Genomic DNA, 19,873 nt, shown 5'->3' on the forward strand with positions numbered 1-19,873 from the left:
ACAGGTTACAGAATAAGAACATGCTACATTATTGCATTAACCGGTTCCCCAGGACAATCTAGTCTCCATAATCAGAGCTGGTGGTACTGTATGGCTAAGCAGATGCTAAAGTGCGTAATTAGGCTTTCTCAGGGATGGCTCGCTTGAGCACGTCTCCAGTTTTCAAGGCACTCCCGCATCGAAACAGTGAGTCTAGCGCTGTCTAACTGACAGAGGTCACATTATCTTTTGTTTATATAAATAAATAAAAATGGTGTGTCTTTTGGGTCACTTCCCTAAAAAAGTGAATAAAAAATAAAACATGCTCATAGTATTTGGTTTGAATGTCAGGTGTTGTACCCATGATGCCATAATGAGTATAAAGGTCCTTGACAGCGCTCCGTCTTCGAGGGTTTTTGATGGAAGATGGCGTGAGCATGAGCGTGAGCATAAGCATGAGCGTGAGCATGAGCGTGATTTGTTTGTTGAGTTGATTTTGAATAATATGAAAAACACAAGAAAAAGACCAAGATCATAAATGTGGGAGCGTTTCCATCTCAATTCTCCCACCAAGGTAATATGTATGTTTTTTGACCAACAACTGTCCTATTCCAACAACACCTCTTTAATGCTCTAACACCCCTGTTCCAAACCGTGATACTACTGCAGAGTGTAGACCACCTTAAGAAGGTAACCTTAATATCCTAATAGAATATGTATATTACGTTTCTTTCCCAAAATGTGTTATTATTATTATTATTATTATTATACAATGCTATATAATTATTATTACCTATATTTGAGAACTTTATGTGTGTTTTTCACTGTAAGTGAATTCTTATGTTTTAGCATGTGATGACCATTCTTTCAATATAATCGTAAAAATACTTTTGTTTATTAGGCAAACAAGAAGAACTGGGTGAAGTACTGGTCAAGATGATTGTTATGGATGTGCATCCTCAATTGTGGAGGATGGGGGGCTGCAGAGCTTTTGTTAATAAGCTTAACCCAACTTATATCTTGCCTACAAGGAAGACACTCAAGACTATGGTGGCAAAACAATATCAAGAAGAAAAAGTAAAGGCTATGGCAGAGGTCCATAGTGCTGATTCTTGCAGTGAACATGTGAACGTCTGTAAACATGAATGCTTATCTTAGAGTTACTTGGCTTTATGTTTCTCTCATTAAATCTTTCTTCTGTTCTTGGTGTGACCAAATTTCCTAGAGTTCACAGCAAATAACATCAAAGAAACTAAATGGTGTTATCTTTAAGAGGGGCTTTACTGACCAAATCACTTGTGTTGTCAAGAGGCAGAGAAGCATCTGACTGCTGAATGTGCTGAACTGATCTGAGCATCTGGCCAGCCTGAGCCTCAGTCTGATCAGCCATCCACACCTCAACTAAAAACTTGTGGGAGCTGTTGGACAGTTTGGTCAGGGTGCCACTGTGGAAGTAAGAAGATGCATGCCTGATGTCTACTTGGCAAGAACAGAGAATCTCCTTGAATACTGGACATCCCGCTCTGCAGTCTTCCCTCATCTTGACACTGACCCGTAACTATCCTACTCAAACCGTGACCGCTGTACCTTTTGAGCATGTGTTCTCAAAAGCTGCTGATATCATTAGTGAAAAAATCATTGATTTTTATAATATTGAAACCTATTTCTGTTGTTTACTTCTGTGTTCAACTCATGCACACACTACATTCATATTCATATTCACATTCATATTTCATATTAATTGAACATTTTGATTATTTTGTATGCAAAGAGAACAAAACATTGTCATTCTCAGGTGAAATTCGTGCATTTGGTTAAAAGTAGACCGTATGGTGCTCTGGTCTTAGTTGGGACAACCCTTATTATCGACACAAGTAAATCAGGCAATGGTGGCGTAGTATGTTCAGTTGCACACCAGGTGGCGTAGTAGAGATGTGTTTCAAATGATTTGAAGTGTCGATTCATCTTTACTGCTTCAAAAGCCAAAAAACCTCCCATAAACATCTTACCCCACAAAGATGCTCTCTACTCTCTGACCCACTCTCATTCTGACTGCTCCGCTGGAAGTGCCCAAAGGTTGAACCAGCTCAGACTGAGAGGATACACTAGCCAATACTAGCCAATCCAAGCACAGGGGGGCGGGGCTTGTCGGAATACGGGCGCAAACCAAAAAGCCACTTGGAGCTTCTGCTCACCTGCACCTGAGGTGATTGAGGCATGGGGGAATAATGAGAGCAGGCGCAGGCATTTACCCAGAGCTCTGAATTCACCACAGAAATAGCAGTTAGTTCGCATGAACAGTAAAGGATATACCACTGTGTGGTTAAGCTGGTTATCTGTAGGCGTTATTTAGATACTTAGTTTCGTCGTGGTTGTCTTCTTTTTGAGCTCAGACACTGAAAAGTCACTCGGCAGGTTTGCGCAACTTCAGTCGACATAGAAAATGCCTCTTGTTTCCGGGTAAGAGGGAAGAAGTAACACTCTGGAAAATATGGATTTGGAGTTGGAAAATGTGGATAAGGCATCCACCCGTCCAGAAGGACACTCCGAGAACAATAACGTCGAGATTGAAGAAGGGAATGAGGTACGTTTGAGAATTTCCTTCTCCACAGATCCTCTGCTACTGCTCGTGTTTCAGTGGCCAGACAAACCTCACCGTCTGTGAGACTTGTCTGGTCATCATATAATCAATACTACTCATACACACAGTTCTAAAATACCTCAGATGTGGTGTTTATTATATAAACCACGTTTTAGACAGAAGCACCAGTGAGACTGTGGCCAGCTGGACAATGGAAAATGGTTACAGGCGACTGGCCGTGGGGTCTGTGCAAGTACAAGCACGTCCCCCCAAACATCCTGGCTTAGTGTCCTACTGAGGAATATTATTAAAAAGCATTGACTAACTATTTCTCTGTATTCAAGCCCTTTAGTCGAATGTTAAGCTAAGCTTTCATGGAGCAGTTGGAGAGACCAGCCCTCAGGTTCCCACTGTCTGCTTTGGAACTGCATACATTCCAGAGCAGTGTTTGCTCAGTAAACAGAAAGAGGGCTCTGTCTATTTATTGTCTGCAGTTTCTCTTTATCCAGGGCAATATATTTCTTTATGCTGTTTAGGTGAACCCAGGGAATGGGAGTCACCTTGGAACAGGAGCCCCCGAACACAGCCCTTTACTTCAGTCAGCACAGGTAGGATCATTCATATGAGGTTAGTTCGGTCACCTCATTTCCCCACTTCATTCGTTTCCCCGTTTCATTCGTAGCCTTTTACACAGCAAGTGGCACTTATATAAACATTATTCACCTGTCATTCCACATTAAGAAAATTCATGAACTATAATCATTCAGTTATTTTGGAAATCTGAAACACCGGTGTTATACTGGAGGCAAAGCAGGCAAACCCAACTGCTCTCAGTTTTATTGTGCTTCCAAGACTGCAATCTAACACCCCACAAAAGAATTGTCAGGCCCACAACCCATCCTAGATCGCATAACACAGCAAACCAAGCATTGAGATGTTGAATAACGCCCCAGTTCTTGCTTCTTTCATGATCACTGTCTTACTTCCTTATGCATTTGGTGCTGATATGACTCATCCCATGTATTTCTTGCCGTTTGGCTTCTTAGTAACCCAAGTGAGTGTATGGGGTGTGTTGTGTGTTTGCATTCTCAGGGTGCTGAGAGCAATGGAGGGCAAGTTGCAGTGAGAGTCGAATCAGATGGTGCGCCAAAGAAGAAGGTATTGAATGGCATTATTTATGTAGTCACAGCAAGGCTCTGTCTGTATGTACCTGATACTGAATTATACTGGAATAAGTTTTCCTAAGTCATAAATAATACAAAAAAAAGGAACCAGCCTAAAGGCACCAAAGACTGGGACTGGCTTTTTTTAAAACACTTTTTTTTATGTTGCTTTAACTGTGACTTTTTTTTCACAGAAAAATCTGTGGCTGCAGAAGCCGGTGTGTAATCCTGTTTGTATTTCTGTGTCTGAGAGGCTGTTCACAATTTGCATTAACATGCATTTAATATTTGGATTGTATCTGGATATACTTTGGCCAGATTCCATTTTGAATAAAATGGGCTTGATTACACCTGATGTTATGCAAATGCGTTTTTGGTAATCGGATCATGTTCAGATTTGACCACATTTTGACCACATGAAAACCCAAATATAAACACCCCAAGACACTTTGTGATTTCAGTTCAATTTAATTCAGCTTTATTGTCCTTATCCTAATACAGGGTTGTGCGTTACAACGGAACACTGTTAGACTAAGTCTCCTGTGCAGAATAGATAGAACGTACAATAATGCAAGGACAATAGACCAAACACGCGACTGGGTGCATAGACAATAAGTACTAAGACAATCGGATCACTAAAAAACACATTTGGAGGTGGTTAGGAATGAATCTTCACGTTAATCCACATTTAATACAAGCGTAAACCGATCAGGCAAGCGGAAATACGCCTGTCGGAAAAACAACAAATATGAGCACTCATTACTGTGGGTCTTGGCTCGGTGTGTTTGTGCGTGCATGCCTGAGCAGAGTGTGTTCCCTTGCGGTTTAAGTAGTCCATTTTATTTTCTGATAGAGCCGTTACAGGAACGTCAAACATCTGTTGTTTCACCGTGTTGTAGAACCCCCACCAATCCTCTAATCACGTTTTACTTTCCTGTATAAAAGACACGTCAATATTAGGGCTGTTTACCTTTTTAATACCGTTATATGGTCTCCAGATATTACCGTGGTATACACTGGATGTACTGGATGTGTAAGTAGTGCAGATGGTGCTACGTTTACCTAAGATGGCTCAGGTGCCAACTCGTCCTACATTATTTCAAAACTGGAAACCAGTCACAAACGAAGTTCAGTTTGTTTACACAGTCAGCAACTAAGTGACCAGTGTCCATAATTTTAACTTGGTCCTTCAGTAAATGGTAAAACCATCAGTCTGAAAACAACTGCAAATGTTAAACTGCTCTGAATCAGGAGAAGGAAGCTGGTGAGCTTTAACTTAATTAGCATAATACCAATCTGCTCTCCATAGAACACTTTCATGTCTGGCTGACTGAAAGCTCACATTAAAACGTTTAGACAATATTGATGAGCAACTGCTGGTGAAAGAACAGAAAGCTGAAATGAAAGGGTTTTGAACCTGTAGCCCGCTCGCTAAGTTAACCTGTATTGTGAATAAAAACTTGTGTCTGAGAGGGCAAGGTTGAACGATTGGTGTTGGAGTGTCGTAGTGAGACAGGTTATGTTGTGTTTGGACCCGTAGCTAGGCTTATACAAGTGAGCTAACAGCACAGACCATGTCCAACTAAATGGGGCTCAAATCACACACTTTTAGGTAATGTCTCACGTGAGAACACAAAGTAAGGTGAATAGTCTTTTGAGTTACTTAGCAGCAGCTATTGAACATGTTTTGGTAGTCACTGATTCGTGGAATTTAACTTAACTAACCTTTAACCAGCACAATGCATCTAATGGAACCATGTGATGGGTATAGAGGCTTACTTTCTAGGTAGAAGTTCTTGTTGTATGTGTTTTCACCCCTGGCTACAACCTGTTTTCAGGTGCATTTAGCAGACTGGTTCGTCTCGGTTTGCTTGCCCTCTTTTATTAGTAATAATTCAAGTCAGTCGCTGAACTCCTATCCCAAGCCAGTTTTTTTTTTTCTTCACATGTTTATATCCCCACCAGTTTTCAGAGCATGACCTCACCAGCAAGTGCAGCGCCTCCACCTTGAAGCCCTCCCAAACATACATGTGTGAATGAACTTTTTGGTCGTGTGCTAGACAGACAAAGAACAACAATCTGAAACACACCATGCATAAATATTGAACGCAGTGGTAAACTGTATTAGCATCACACTGCAGGGTTGTAGGGTTGCAGTTTCTGTTTCTGGTAAATTTCTGTTACCTGTAACCAACAATTCTCACCATTCTGTTAACACTCATGTTAAATATGGTCCAGATACGCCCCTGACTACCCCAAATGTGGTTTAAGTGATCTGATTGTAATCCGACCACAATGTGTCCTGGGTGATCCGAGATCCGGAAATGCATGTTTTTGGTATGCATGTAAGATATAAACAGGCCCTGGATTTGTTAAATATATCCTTCTATTTTTGCTGCATCTGCAGTGCTCTATAGAAAAGGATGGAGATGTTTAGTATGGGGCACGTTTCCTCTGTTCGTCTGTAAAATGTTGTCTACTTAAGAACATGATGTGTGTATGCTGCTCTATTTATGTAGTACTTTTTTTTATGATATAGGTGCTGCAGGGGCTGAAAGAGGAGCTGAACGAAAAAGTGTTTGGGAAGATTAGACTGTGGATGGCCCTTCTACTCGCCTTCGTCTTCATCGTTTCTATCATTTTGTTCATTCTCTTTCTTTGCTCAGGTACGTCCCCACATATCACAAATAAAATGTGAGTGAGTATTTTCTCACTCCACACTGGTTGCGATTGTTCATCAAAAACGTCATTGTTCTGAATAAATTATTCTGAAAAGAGGACTTGGGAGCACTGAGCAACAGTCCAGTTCTATTCGTCCTTAGCTCAGGTTAGACCCTTCAGACTTTGTCTCTGGTTCAGGGTTGGGTTGATATTAGAAATGCGTCAATTGTATCCCCTTTCCTGGTGACATCCCTGTGTGGTGGCACTTTATGCACTGACCCCAGCATCAGTCAAGTTCTTGAATTGATTTTTCTTGACCATCCTCTCAAGGCTGCTGTCATCTGTTGCTCGTCCACCTCGTTCCTACCACATCTTTCACTTCCAGCCAACTTTCCATTAATATGCTTTGATACAGCACACTGCCAACAGCCATGCCTTTTGTTTGACCCTCCTTGTGGAAGGGGTCAGTGTTTGTCTTCTTGAGTCAGTAGTCTTCCCCATGGTTGTGGTTGTGTGTGCTGGACTAGACAGAGAGATTATTAAGTAAATTTTAGATACTGTGCTTCTGATTGCATGAGCTATAAACCATACTTTTTCAACTTTTAATCTTAATTTGAATCTATGATTTTGAGTTAAAGCTGGATTTCCTGATGATGAGAGATGACTGTACTGCTGTGTGTCTTGGTTACCCAGGTCAACAAAAGGACGCTGATGACAACTATGATGCTTCATTGTATGTGTTGCCACTCCTCTTCAATGGGAGTTTTAGGCTTGCCAACTACAGCTTTGCCCAAGACCCAGTGTCTGAACCCAGTCGAGACAATGATCTTTTCATAAAGCTTGAACAAAAGGTAAGGCTACCAAGAAACCTATGACCTTACTATTCATAACCATTATCTGTAACCGTTATTTGACTTGTCTGCACTTGTCATGAGGATTTTTTTTTCACAGAAGCAGGCTGGTTTTAGAGTGCTGAGTCATTTCCTTTACTTTCTGTCCTACTTTATTACACTGATACCATGGCAACACTTGCTATTTGACAGGCACTATTTAAACTGCTATAAGGTTACTATTGCTAAAGTTACACATATAGGTGAAAGTCACTATATCTGTTAAAAGAGTGACTGTTTTTGTAGCTGTGGTTAAAGGAATGTTTCACCTACAGTATATGTTGAGGAGTTCGGAGAACTCTTAACCCTGTGATTGTGAGCTTTTGGGGAACTTTAGGGGGGTTTCCACTTTAGGTAGGTCAGCACTGAAGCTTCCTCTTTGTGCTTTGTGCAAAGTAAGATGGTTTTTCTTTCATTTTGTGTCTTCTGCCATCTCAAGCTGACTGACGTCTACAAATCCTCCCATGTTCTGGAGCGCTACTTCTCTCTTGCCAAAATACATACAGTGAGGTAACACACTGTCTTTCCCACTGTCAAAATGCAGTCCTTGTGGGCTGGTGTTCAGCACAGTTTGAACCCACATATAGATTACCAGGTTTAGTTGGTGTGTTTAAGCAGGGAAAATTGTGCTTGACCCTGGCCCACCGGGACTGGACATGACATCCTGTTAGATGTTTTTGTGTGAACTAAAACAATAAAGATGAGATACAGCTTGTCTGTGAAAGTATGATTCCTCTCTAAAACAAGGTCTCATTTTTTTCAGTCACAGCAAAGCCATTGTCCAGTATGAGCTGGTGTTTAAGATGCCTGAGGAGCATGAGCAGTTAAAACACTATGTCCTGAGCAGAGAAATCGTTTATTCTGTGCTTGTGCAACAACTGCTTGACCAAGACACAGAGGATCCACTGTACATCGAGTCTTCTTCAGTCAGCATGCAGAGGGTAACACTTCAGAATAACAATTTATTCAGGCACCGAGCACAGATATGATTGTGTCATGCTTAGAGGTTGAAACATTGGCTGGTTTCCTAGACATGAATTAACCCCTAGTCTTAATTGTAATTTTAGTGGTTGTTCCCCATTGAAGAGCCATTAGTGCAGGTTTATGATTTATCTGGGTTTGGGAACAAACAAACAGGTGGCACAGACAATGATTCTTATCTCTCTTTGCAGATGGATGACCTGGTCTCTGACGCTGTGCTGATATGATGGTTTCTACTGTCACCTATTTTATATAATGACTATTTGGGAGCTTCCACTTATGCACTCTTTGAGTGTAAGTGTGTACACCTGTCTCTCTTTGCACTACCACTGTTATTGTCTTAATGTTGTGTATTTCTTGGGCCTTTACACTCCGATGAGGATGGTGGTTGCTTCTGAGTGTTTCTGGGACTTAGTAACTGTTTTGTTGTCACCCTTGGAACCAAATCCCAAGTTTATCTTTAACTTTCAGGCCTTCCCATGTTCCTGGAGTTAACACACTCCAGGCCTTGCTGCACGCTTGATAAGCATATAAGCCAAGCGAGTTTATGTACTTTGGGGGAGTCGCTAGTTCATGAGTCAAGTGGCAGATATGCATGCTTTTATTTTTGTAGATACAACCTCTTTAAAGCTTTTGGAAAAAAAACTCAAAATTGTTCATAAGGTTTGCTGTACAGCACTAGTGTTTGTCTGAGAATTACAAATTGCTACTATAAAGTAGTAAATCTTTGTTCTATTTTATATAGAATTTTTTTCTGACTTTTGTAGTTTTTGTAACAGTCAGAAGGTGGTGCTGCTGCTTCACATGAGATAATGTGCAAGTGAACGCTACAGTCATTTGATCTGTGCTTCCTCATGTCTCAATGAGTGTTTAATAACTGAACCTGTGTTTCTAAATCTCACGTTTCTGATGTCATTTGATGAAATTCAAACTAACTTTTATAAGTAAACGCATGAAATAAACTTAAAGTCACTGGTTACAGAACTGCAAATGTATATATAATATAAATCATCACTGTCCTGCAAAATGCTTGCATGTCCACAATGGCAACTTTTACAAGATGGGGGGGGGGCTTCTTAACTTACAATGGAGGTCAATGTAAAAAGATTTAATTTTCATTTTTTAAGTGTTTCTGTTGGTCCATCTTAAAATTTTGACACAGTATACAGAACAACTGCCAGATTTAAATGTCAAAAAGTGAAAGATGTATAGAGATGCATGACAGCAACACTTCTCTAAAATGGCAGCTTTTCAGGAGAAGTAAAAAAAACTTTAGTGGAAGTTGATTCAAAAAGATTTCATTCCAAGTCACTATTGGAGATTTCGACACAATATGAAAAGCAACTGTAACCTTTACTGTAACCATTTTGCCGATAATCCCACTTTTTGGAGCCGATGCAAACTTCCTAGCTGATGCAAATTAGCTAAGGGTATTTTCTGAGTAAACAGTAAAGCACTTTTGTATGTCGCTCTGGATAAGAGCATCCCATACATGCCCTAAACATATAAATGTCTAAATGTGGAGCACATCTCTGCTGCTCAACCAAATCTCTGCCTCGTGTCTAAAATAAATTTTTTATTTGTATTTACTTATTTTTGTCAGCACTATAGCAAGGCTGAATTAGGGTGCATGTTTCTGAGGACTCAATGAAACTGAAGATCCAGTAATAGTGTAGTGTCTCTGACTGACCAATGAGGTTTAGGGCAGTTTCCTCCACATTCTAAGCTCCCTCAAGTAAATATTCCCAAATTCTGCCCAACAGAAACATTTCTGTTTGCTAGGCAGGGTGTCCATGACTCGTCCTTCCACAACAAAATGATCCAAATGAAACATTTAAACAGTACCTAAACTAGGGTATATTGAAATCCAAGCATAGTGCCTTTCCTGCACTCTGACAAAGTGCCAGCGTCCATCTGCTTCACCATCCACAAACCTAAGTGATTGTGTGCTAGCAGCGAGACGACAGCTCCAGCATCCCAGTGTACTACAATACCCTGTGTCTGCAAACCCCTGGACTTACAACCTTTATCTAAGGGGAAACATTACTTACCAAAAGCTAAACTAAACAGATGAGTTTCCTGCTTAGATTTAAAGAGTCCCGAATATTATCTGCAAGGCTATTCCTGAGTTTGTCTTTATATGTTTGTGAGAGTCGGCACTCACAGGAAATGTAAGAAATCATTAGGTGCTTTCACATAACTGTATTTTGAGGTGAACCAGTAAATGTAACTAATTCTGTGACCAACAACTGCTGAATCTTTTATCTTTTTAGCTAGAGCCTAGCCACTGTGTGTGCCAGAGATCCAGCTCCATGCTAAATAAGGTCGTGTAAACGAGGCTTTTTATAAAGCTCCTAACAAGATCACCACTAGGTTTAAGCTGTTCCTTCTCTTGGACCAAACCTCATTGTCTAGTTTATCAGTGTGCCAAGTAGAACATTTTTCAACAACAAGGCAAGCAGAGCTACGGTTAGCAGAGCTGAGCTTCTTTTATTAAATATTTTTTATTAGATTTTTTAAATGTATTTTTTTATTGATCTTTTTCATTAAGGTAAATAATGCATGTAGGATGTAGGAGAAACAAAACACCACACTAGCATTTTAGATAGCATGGCATAACTTATCCTGTTAGTTTTATCCACTAGCTTTAAAACATGATTATTACATTAATAAAATATAGTCCATCGTTTTCCTTACGTTTTTGCTGACAAATAGCACATTTTAGTAGTTTTGATATGCTGATAGTTCATTTTCATCACATGCTGTGTCGACATAATCTAATCCTTCTAAGAAAGTCTGCTCAGTGTGGGGTCAACATCGCTCACTAATCAATTCCAATGTTGGTGAACTTTAAATACATTGCCAGTCTGACCTGGACTGTTGTCAAGTGTGACCTGACATACAGTGTAGTCCAAGGCCTCACATATCTGGTCCAGGTCCCAAAAGGCCTCAGACAACATAACTACTACTGTACAATTTACTATTACTAACTACATTTACCATTATTGGTTGCATTAACATTAAAACATAATCTATAGTCTTAAAAAGCTAAAAAAAAAAACTCTACAGTTTCTAACTCTATATCAGTAAGGTAGATGTGTCTAATAAAGTGGCCATTGGGTGTTTAAATAGTATAAATAAATAAATAAATAGGACTGATCTTATTAACATTAACACAAATCCTGTAAACCCTGTTTGGCTTTCACTGTCAGTGGGACAGTAGTTTGTCTCCCTCTTACGAACCAAAACACTCTCTTAAGTTTGAGCCCATTAAATTTCCTGTGAATAATGTGAAAATATATATTTCTATATACATTTCTAAATATACATGCTTTTTTAGTATTTCAAGAAGAATGTAAAACCCAAAACGAATAAAAGAAGCCTTGAATTTCATGTTGTATATGCTCTAATACTGTCAGTTTCTACAGCCAAAAAGACAAGTCAGTTTATTAAGTAGGTTTGTTGAAGTACCTGTTGAGCCCAAGCTTTTTTGTAACGCTCAACATGGCATCTGTTTACGGTTGATGTCCCGCCCTTTAGAAAAGGGAGCTTGCCAGTTATCTTGCCAACACCACCAGAGAAGGAGGGTCAACATACTAATGAGCAAAGTGCCTCCTCAATGTGGAGGTGTGCATAAGCACAGTAGCCAGAACTAGCTACAAAAATCTGATATTTTGTGCATTATTGAGGCAAAGGCTACAAACTTCTCATGAAGGTTTTTTTTTGCAGTGTATTAAAATATTCTTTTAAAATGCTAATCTGATCTTTAGCTTAGAGTATTTTGGTCTCTGTTATAGAGATGGGAGCCTGGTCTCGTGTGACTGTAAAGAACTGCATAGGTGCATTAGGGGGTTGCATGGGGGGCTTTGGTTCTGCTCAGCCTTTTCAGTTTTGCCCATGCATTAGTAAAGCTTTGCCATTATCTCTAATATCAGCACGGTTTGAACACTTCTCAACCAGATTCATCAGATTGTAAAATCTAAACTAATTGTCATTTTAGTTATTGTAGAACCCTCTATGTCTCCATATTACTCTGGACATCTCTAAAAGTACATTTACAGCTTACTAATGTACTAATGTATACACAATAAAGGTGCTATAAAGGGTTCTTCAAACAATTCAATAGAAGAACTACTTTTGGTTCCATAATAGTGAGTGCGATCCTTTAGATTTAAACCACCAAATAGAGCCTTCATTTTTTTGTAAAGGGTCCTTCACACTCAAACATCTCTAGTATAAACATGGCTAACAGTAGTTCGTCCATGGCCATTGGAAGCACCTTTACTTCTAATGAACTTTTAAGTACTTTTAAGTGTACCAGTTGGTTTACTAATCAGTGCTGTCAGGATTTAGTAAAAGTGTATATATTGAATTATTAATTCTACTGTGTAAGACATTAGACCCATTTAGTGTTAGGGCAACAAAGGTTGACTGTTCAGGCTTGATTTCTACTTTTCTCTACTTTAACTTTACCCCTAAGCAGACTTTCTATCTCTACTCAACCTACAGTGCTTTAAATCCGATTAGCTACAACATAAATCTGTTCTAAGACTCCAAATATTTTTGGTAGTCCCAGTGTCCCCAGTGCATTATGGAGTGGTTCTGCTGTACTCTGCACTTTGACTGCTGAAAGGAATCACCCTGGCATTAATCTCGTCTGATGTAGAGGTTGTTAAGCGTCTGAGGCCAGATTTACTAAAACAGGAGCACTGATCTTTGATAGCTTTATTGATTGAAACACATGCTCTTCATCAGATCATCCGTGCCCGGCCGCCTGGTTGCATTTAGCTACACACAGATTATATGTGCCAAAGCTGTTTCCATGGGTCACTGATAAATAAGGTCACAAAAGGGTGAGCTCTGTTGGCCAAACATGCAGCGTCCATCTGTGCCACGCTCTCATAACGCTGTTCTGGGGCCTGTTAACTTGACTACTGTTAGAAACTGTTATAAATTTGTTGTGGTAAGTTTGATGGTAGGATAAAATATGTTCTTTGTATTATTGTAGATCATCACACTTGGTTGACAGCAGGAAGCAGGTCATGCTGTAAATGACCAAAAAAATATTGTAACACATATTGGACAAATAAATACTCAACATTTCAAACGAGCTGGAATAAGTTACTCAACATGAGGTCCAAGCTAAGATGTTATTTCTATTGCCTCTGAAGTAGTTTTATTACATTTACATTACATTTATGGCATTTAGCTGACGCTCTTATCCAGAGCGACTTACAAGGTTACTCGTATTACAGAGGTGGGCCAATGTAGTGTTAGGAGTCTTGCCCAAGGACTCTTATTGATGTAGCGCAGCATAGTCACACAGACCGGGAATCGCAACCAAGCCTCCCACATGGTGTGGTAGCTCAGTGGCAGGTAGTGGTGTTATCTGTTGCGCCACACCAACCACCATATGTATCTTATTAAAGGAACAAATTGTTTCATTCGATTTTTAAGAAATCTGATTATCCATAACCATAAACTGTTGATTGATTGACTGATATGCTCAAATTCCTTCAGGCACAAATAGATCATTTCCTTAAAAATGTCAGATTTATTGATATGAACAAATTACTAACCATTGAACTTAACCAAACCTTGCTGATAAGAATTTAAATAAATGCTAAATGAACTTACGTTGATCTTCGAGTTCATCGTTTTTAATCACAAACATGAGTAAATCTGTCTCGCTGCTCAATGGTTAAGTTTTGAGAAACGGACCCCTCAGCACTGTATCTTGGTCTACTTTAATGGAGAAATATGCTGGATGCTGGTCTTTGCTACTTGCTAATGTTGCTAATGTTTACATGGACCGAGTGAGATGAATGAAACCTTTAAAATGAACCTCAGTAAGGCTGGTCATTAGTCTGTCCATTCAGAGATGTGATGTGGGGAACATAAAGAAATGCTCTGCTTCTGCTTTCCTTTGCAAAATTCTGAACGCCGCTGCTTTCTGCAGCTTCGATGATGCTACAATTCAGAGCCACGCAATGTGACTATTTTAACCCCGGTGAGAATGTTGATTGCTTAAAAGTGGTAGCAGTTTGGGAAGTTTTAGTTGAGTCTATAGGTTAGTTTATGTGCTCTAAAAGATCCTCATCAAATAAACAGGCCCGTCAATTCAGCCGTGACAGGAGGGCCAGACACAGTGTCACCCTGTCTATCACTATTTCCCCATGTCATCATGTGTTTGCCCTAAATGCATTGTGATTACTTGTGTAACCATCAAATATTAGCCTACTACTTCACATCTACTTCACATATATTCACACTGGTTACTAGGCAAACCCCCTATATTGATAAAAATTTCTTTAGTTTTATTATTGTTGTTGTAAATTCTCATTCTACACCATGTTATCTACAATTACAAACTACTACCATACATGCAAAACCACCCTGGATCACCTGGTAAGCAGTTTCTGACAGGCTCTGCCAGCAACCATGTAGACCCAATGTAGAGGTTTCCTGTTTAAACACAAATGCACATTAAACATGAGCAAAAACAAGGGGGTTTCCTACAGTGACTACTGTGCCTCAAAGGGTTATGGTTATCCCTTTTCCAGGTTAGGAGGTTTTTAAGTCTGTGGGAGCCTTCATGTTCACCAAACCACTTTTGCTATACAGGCAGTTAATTTGGTTGGTTTTACTGGCTGCTAAAGCAAAAGAACTCACTGCATAGGAATTGTTCTAAAGACAGAAGTAAACTGGAGCAACCCTCAAGTGCCCACATGGTACTCGTAACACCTGCACCTTCTACTCAAACTGCTTGTCCTATGGAGACAGTGATCTTTGCAGATTGTAACAGGTTCTAAAATTAAATGCAGTAGGGGCAGGAGGATTCAAGAGATGACCGATTCCTGACCTCTTCTTGGAAAGGAACTGATAAACTTAACCGAATGTCTTAATCAAGCTTGGCTCCTGAACTTCAGCGTAGTATTGGATGTTTTTCTGGAGGGAGTAGTTGTGTAAGAATTCCAAGCAGGAATCCCCATCTTATACGCTTAGAAGAGTTCAATGGTTATCTTGTTAAGGGGTTATCTCCCCTTTTACATGCTGAAAGACTTAAGGGCTTTAGTGGATAGTCGCACAGCTCTGCCATTCTCCAACAAGTTCAGCCAAGAATCACCAGCGGCCCCAGCGTCTCTACGTCTGAGGCTGCTGCTCCTGCTTCAGCACCAGTAAGATCTGAGGACGTGGGACTTCGACTCTAGCATCCACGCATCCACGCATCCAAAGCGAAGCAAACACACTTTCCTCTAGGAGTTATGGGTGCCCATGGATCTAACCTGGATGAAATCCTGGCTGAGGACATGCACCACTGGTACAATAAGTTTATGAGGGAATCTCCATCAGGGCTCATCACCCTCTTCGAGTTGAAGACCATGCTACAAATGCAGGGCATGACGGAGGAGGCTAGCAGCTATGTGGACCAAGTTTTCTTCACTTTTGACATGGATGGGGTAGGAGCTTACAATCACTGCATGCAGCCACTTTGTAGTACTGCACATTTTGCTTTACAGTTGGATGCAAAGATGCATCATAGAAAACATTGTCTTTAGTCTGACCTGGGTTAGCAAACAGTCTGGGCCTGATCAGTACTTTAGTTTGGCCAGTTTGGTGGGCATGGACACCTATTCACAACTTCCCAAAGTCTGCTCACTATGGAGTACAATAATGCTCATAATGCAAACCAGTATACAATTTTGATTAGCATTCAAAATGCTGCTGCTGTTATGAGGCCACATACACATAATCTAATGTTTAAAAAGTTCCATGAAATGAAATTGAGGAAATTTTTCAAGACATTTATTTATGAGCTGCAATTAACTAAGAACCAGTGCTTGTTTTTCATGAGATCATCCTTCACATTGCCAGTAGTAGTGTTCTTAATCCAGGGTTAATGGGATGACATTACTAAAAATGGTAATTCCGTATTTTTGACTATGGTCTACAATCCAAACCTTGTTTTTCACATTTGATCCCAAATAATAACCATAAGCATCTCTTTTCTTCTCAGGACGGGTATATAGATTTTGTGGAATATATAGCGGCAGTAAGTCTACTACTGAAAGGAGAGATCAACCAGAAGCTCAAGTGGTACTTCAAGCTCTTTGATCAAGATGGAAATGGAAAGATTGACAAAGATGAGATGGAGACCATATTCAAGGTATTTAGAAATAAATGTAGTATGATAGAGAATGTCTATGGTGTTGCACAAGAATCCAGGTTTAAAACCCAACGTAGCTTCACACAAAACAAAGAAAAGACATCGACTGCAATGAACTGAACACTATGTATGTTGTGTCTAATGTTCAAGTGGAGTTTTCTTCTTTATAAACAATAAATATGCTTGAGGTACACATTATCCCTGGAAAGGCTTAAAAACAGTCTACGCAACCCACAGACACAAAGTGCTCTTAATCTTTTCACCCACATGTCTTAATCCTAACCTAAATCCATCATGGTCTTTTGCTCTCTTCAGTCCTATTTGGACGGGATTACTGTTGGGAGTAATGCAATTTTACTACAGGACGTCTGTAAAATGTAAAAATGAGTTGGGAGTGGCTGCTTGACTTATGCAAAATAACCCACTTATAGTAATAATGACATTTTAGTTTGAAAACTAGCAGCAGGCTAGTTGTAAACTATATGATTAGCTATGCAATGATTGCCTAGAGCTGCCAGAAGCGTTGGGCCTCTGAAGAATCCTTTGGCTCATCTTCTGGATTTGACTTGAGGTTTTCCACAGATTTAAACTCCTCCTCCCACACCTCTTCTATACTTTATATTAAAACTCATTCATAGATGTTCTTGGATATGCTGTACCTAATGCCACTTCAATGAATTATTTCCTATACTAGATAGCCTCTGTTAATGATCTGTTGGAGTGGCCATGATGTTCAAAACTTTATGTTTATCTGCTCCAGAGAGTCCTATTCTATTGGCAGTACAGGGAATTTGGAATTGATAAGCTGTGTGCATTTGCACATCTGTGTCAGCTATAGTAGCTGAATGCATTCATTAGGCGGGGTGTCCACAAACATTTGGACATATAGTGCAGCTCAGGTGTGTTTAGGTAGAGAATCCATTAAACTAGGCAGTGGGTCCCCACAACTGACTCCACACAGACTCAGAAATGGGTTTGTTAATAAGCTGATTAGTTGGTTTGTTTTTTTCGGTGTTGGATAACCGTACTTTAAGGGGTACCGTAGGATCAGGGATGAGAACCACCAGAATAAACAGAATCAACTATGCCTGTTTAGATATAAAAATTGTGGGGGGTTGTAGTGAGGTGCCTGAGTGACATGAAACACATGAGCCTAAACAGAGCTTTTCTCTTCACACAGGCCATACAGGACATCACTCGTAGCTATGATGTGCCTCCTGAGGAGATCGTCACACTCATTTACGAAAGGATTGATGTCAACAATGAAGGTATCATTAATATCATTAGGTTCTGGGACTGTTCTACATTCATTTAGATAACATTTGTAGATAACTCTAACTATAGGATCCTGGTCCAAAAGTGGCCCAAATGAAGGAAATGATATGTACTGTATCTACATACCTTAATGCATGATACTTTCTGTCTTAGGTGAGCTGACTTTGGAGGAGTTCATCACTGGGGCTAAGGAGCATCCTGACATTATGGAGATGCTTGCCAAGATGATGGACCTAACTCACGTTTTAGAGATTATAGTCAATGGACAGAAGAAGCCTGCTCAAGCCTGATTTTGCGGTGCCATGCAACTGGCAAAAACACCGTTCTCCTCACCATGTGAACGTCATCGAACTGTGTCCTACAAGCTTTAAAAAAAATCAGTGTTTAATAATAATTATAAAAAAAGAGTACGGGTGAAGGGCGATTGAAAATAGGCCCCTGAGGCAATTGCAAATCTTGAGGGAAAGGGAGTGAGGAACTTCCAAGGAGTGGTTATTTCTCTACACCCGTCCTCTGTCTTTGTGCCTCCTGAGTCGAGGAGACTTGTTGTCTCCTCCTCATGTCACAGTTTGAGTTTCAGTGAACCAACCCCAGGGGTACAAGAGATGGACTTGGATTAGCTGGATTCTCCACTGGAGACAGATACATCAATGTGTGGCATCTTTTGGTCTGAGTGTGCAGCTGAATTAAGCAACTTTTAGTCCAATGTCTGTTGAGTCTTATCTGAGAAGCAGTAATTTCGAAATCATCAGCTACCAAATTTAGCCACATATAACGAATCCAAAAAAACAGGCCCAATTCATCCTAAAGTTTAATACATGATGAGTAAACAGCTGATGAAAATAATGTAGAGCGACAGATAATAGTGTTTACTTGATGCACATGTTTTTGTGTTTTTCCATGTATTATGTTGCACATATGTGCTTAACCTCCTCCTTTAGTCTATCTTAAGTAGAACTTCACAAGAACAGGTAGACCTACTGGTTTAAGTACTGGTTTTCCAAATGTGTTTTGTATACTTAAAAAAAAATATCCATAAGAGCTGCCTTAAATAAATTTTAATATGCAAAATTCACCTCCTGTGTTTATTCACCAGATTGTACAGGCATGATGATTTGATGTATACTGTATACACAGAAGCGTTGAATTACTGAAGGCTCACTACACTCAAAATTGAAGAACCTTTTGTAGAAGAACCACAGCCATTTTTGTAAAGGGATGTGTGTAAGGTTTAAAAGGTTTAAATGTTTTTCCATATAAACCTTCTTCAGGATAGTATACAGCTACTCTACAAAATGGTTCTTCTGTGGCATCATTTGAAGAACTCTGTAGCACCTTTATTTTTAAGAGTGTGCTTGAAGCAGTGGTGGCTGTGGTGGCTCAGTGGTTAGAGTGCTGGGCTATTGATAACAGTGTTCTGGGTTTGATTCCTGGGCTCGGCAAGCTGTCACTGTTGGGCCCTTGAGCAAGGCTCTTTACCCTCTCTGCCTCCCGGGCACTGGAGTTGGCTGCCCACCGCTCTGGGTGTGTGTGTACTCACTGCCCCTAGTTCACTAGTGTGTGTGTTCACTACCACAGATGGGTTAAATGTGGAGGACACATTTTGCTGTACATAGTACAGTGACAAATACGTGCACCTTTACCTTTAAAGACAAATAGTACTTTTACAGTTTGACATTTTATTTTGTTTGGCATTTTGAAAAGTACGGGTGCCAAAAAGGGTTCTTCTGACACTGTCAAAGAATAAACAATTTAGTATCCTTGTCAAAATGTCATGACGAATGGACCAACAGAAATACTCCAAAATATCTATTGTTACATTGACTTCCATTAAAAATTGAGAAGACTGTGTCCCCTGTCTTACAGAAATCAGTGCTTTCCTGCTCTAACACATCAACTTCAACTCAGGACAAGCTTGTTATCTAATAGATTAGTTGGATCAAGTGTGAACAGGGACATATGCAGGACAGCGGGTACTACGACTGGAAACCACTGCCTTAAGATAAAAAATAAAGGAACAAACAAAATTCATTCGTTCATAAAGTTATGCATTTCTGACTTTAACTGCGAAGATTTTAGGCAATTGTATGATTTATATCAGTAATCTGTGATAAGTAAGTTACCTGCCCAATCCTTTAAAAAACTACCAACAGTCTGACCCCTGCACAACCTGTCT

At 39.9% G+C, this 19,873-nt stretch overlaps 2 protein-coding genes across 3 annotated transcripts; both read left to right on the forward strand.

Moving 5' to 3' along the window:
- The first annotated feature begins 2,159 nt into the window (after positions 1-2,159).
- Positions 2,160-9,840, forward strand: LOC140565750 (TPA-induced transmembrane protein). Of its 2 annotated transcripts, XM_072691806.1 has the most exons (9): positions 2,160-2,563; positions 3,097-3,168; positions 3,653-3,718; positions 3,918-3,941; positions 6,263-6,389; positions 7,078-7,235; positions 7,714-7,784; positions 8,038-8,215; positions 8,447-9,840. In XM_072691806.1, exons 1-9 carry the CDS (start codon positions 2,471-2,473, stop codon positions 8,480-8,482), a joined length of 825 nt encoding a protein of 274 aa, XP_072547907.1. In that variant the 5' UTR covers positions 2,160-2,470; the 3' UTR covers positions 8,483-9,840. The 2 variants fall into 2 exon arrangements, with proteins under 2 accessions (XP_072547907.1, XP_072547908.1); XM_072691807.1 differs by lacking the exon at positions 3,918-3,941 and having other exon boundaries at positions 2,161-2,563.
- A 5,656-nt stretch (positions 9,841-15,496) lies between these two features.
- Positions 15,497-18,738, forward strand: guca1c (guanylate cyclase activator 1C). The gene is made up of 4 exons (XM_072691035.1): positions 15,497-15,715; positions 16,273-16,422; positions 17,603-17,690; positions 17,851-18,738. Exons 1-4 carry the CDS (start codon positions 15,521-15,523, stop codon positions 17,985-17,987), a joined length of 570 nt encoding a protein of 189 aa, XP_072547136.1. The 5' UTR covers positions 15,497-15,520; the 3' UTR covers positions 17,988-18,738.
- Positions 18,739-19,873: the final 1,135 nt, after the last annotated feature.

This window comes from Salminus brasiliensis, chromosome 11 (genome assembly GCF_030463535.1).
Source record: "Salminus brasiliensis chromosome 11, fSalBra1.hap2, whole genome shotgun sequence".
Lineage (NCBI taxonomy): Eukaryota > Metazoa > Chordata > Actinopteri > Characiformes > Bryconidae > Salminus > Salminus brasiliensis.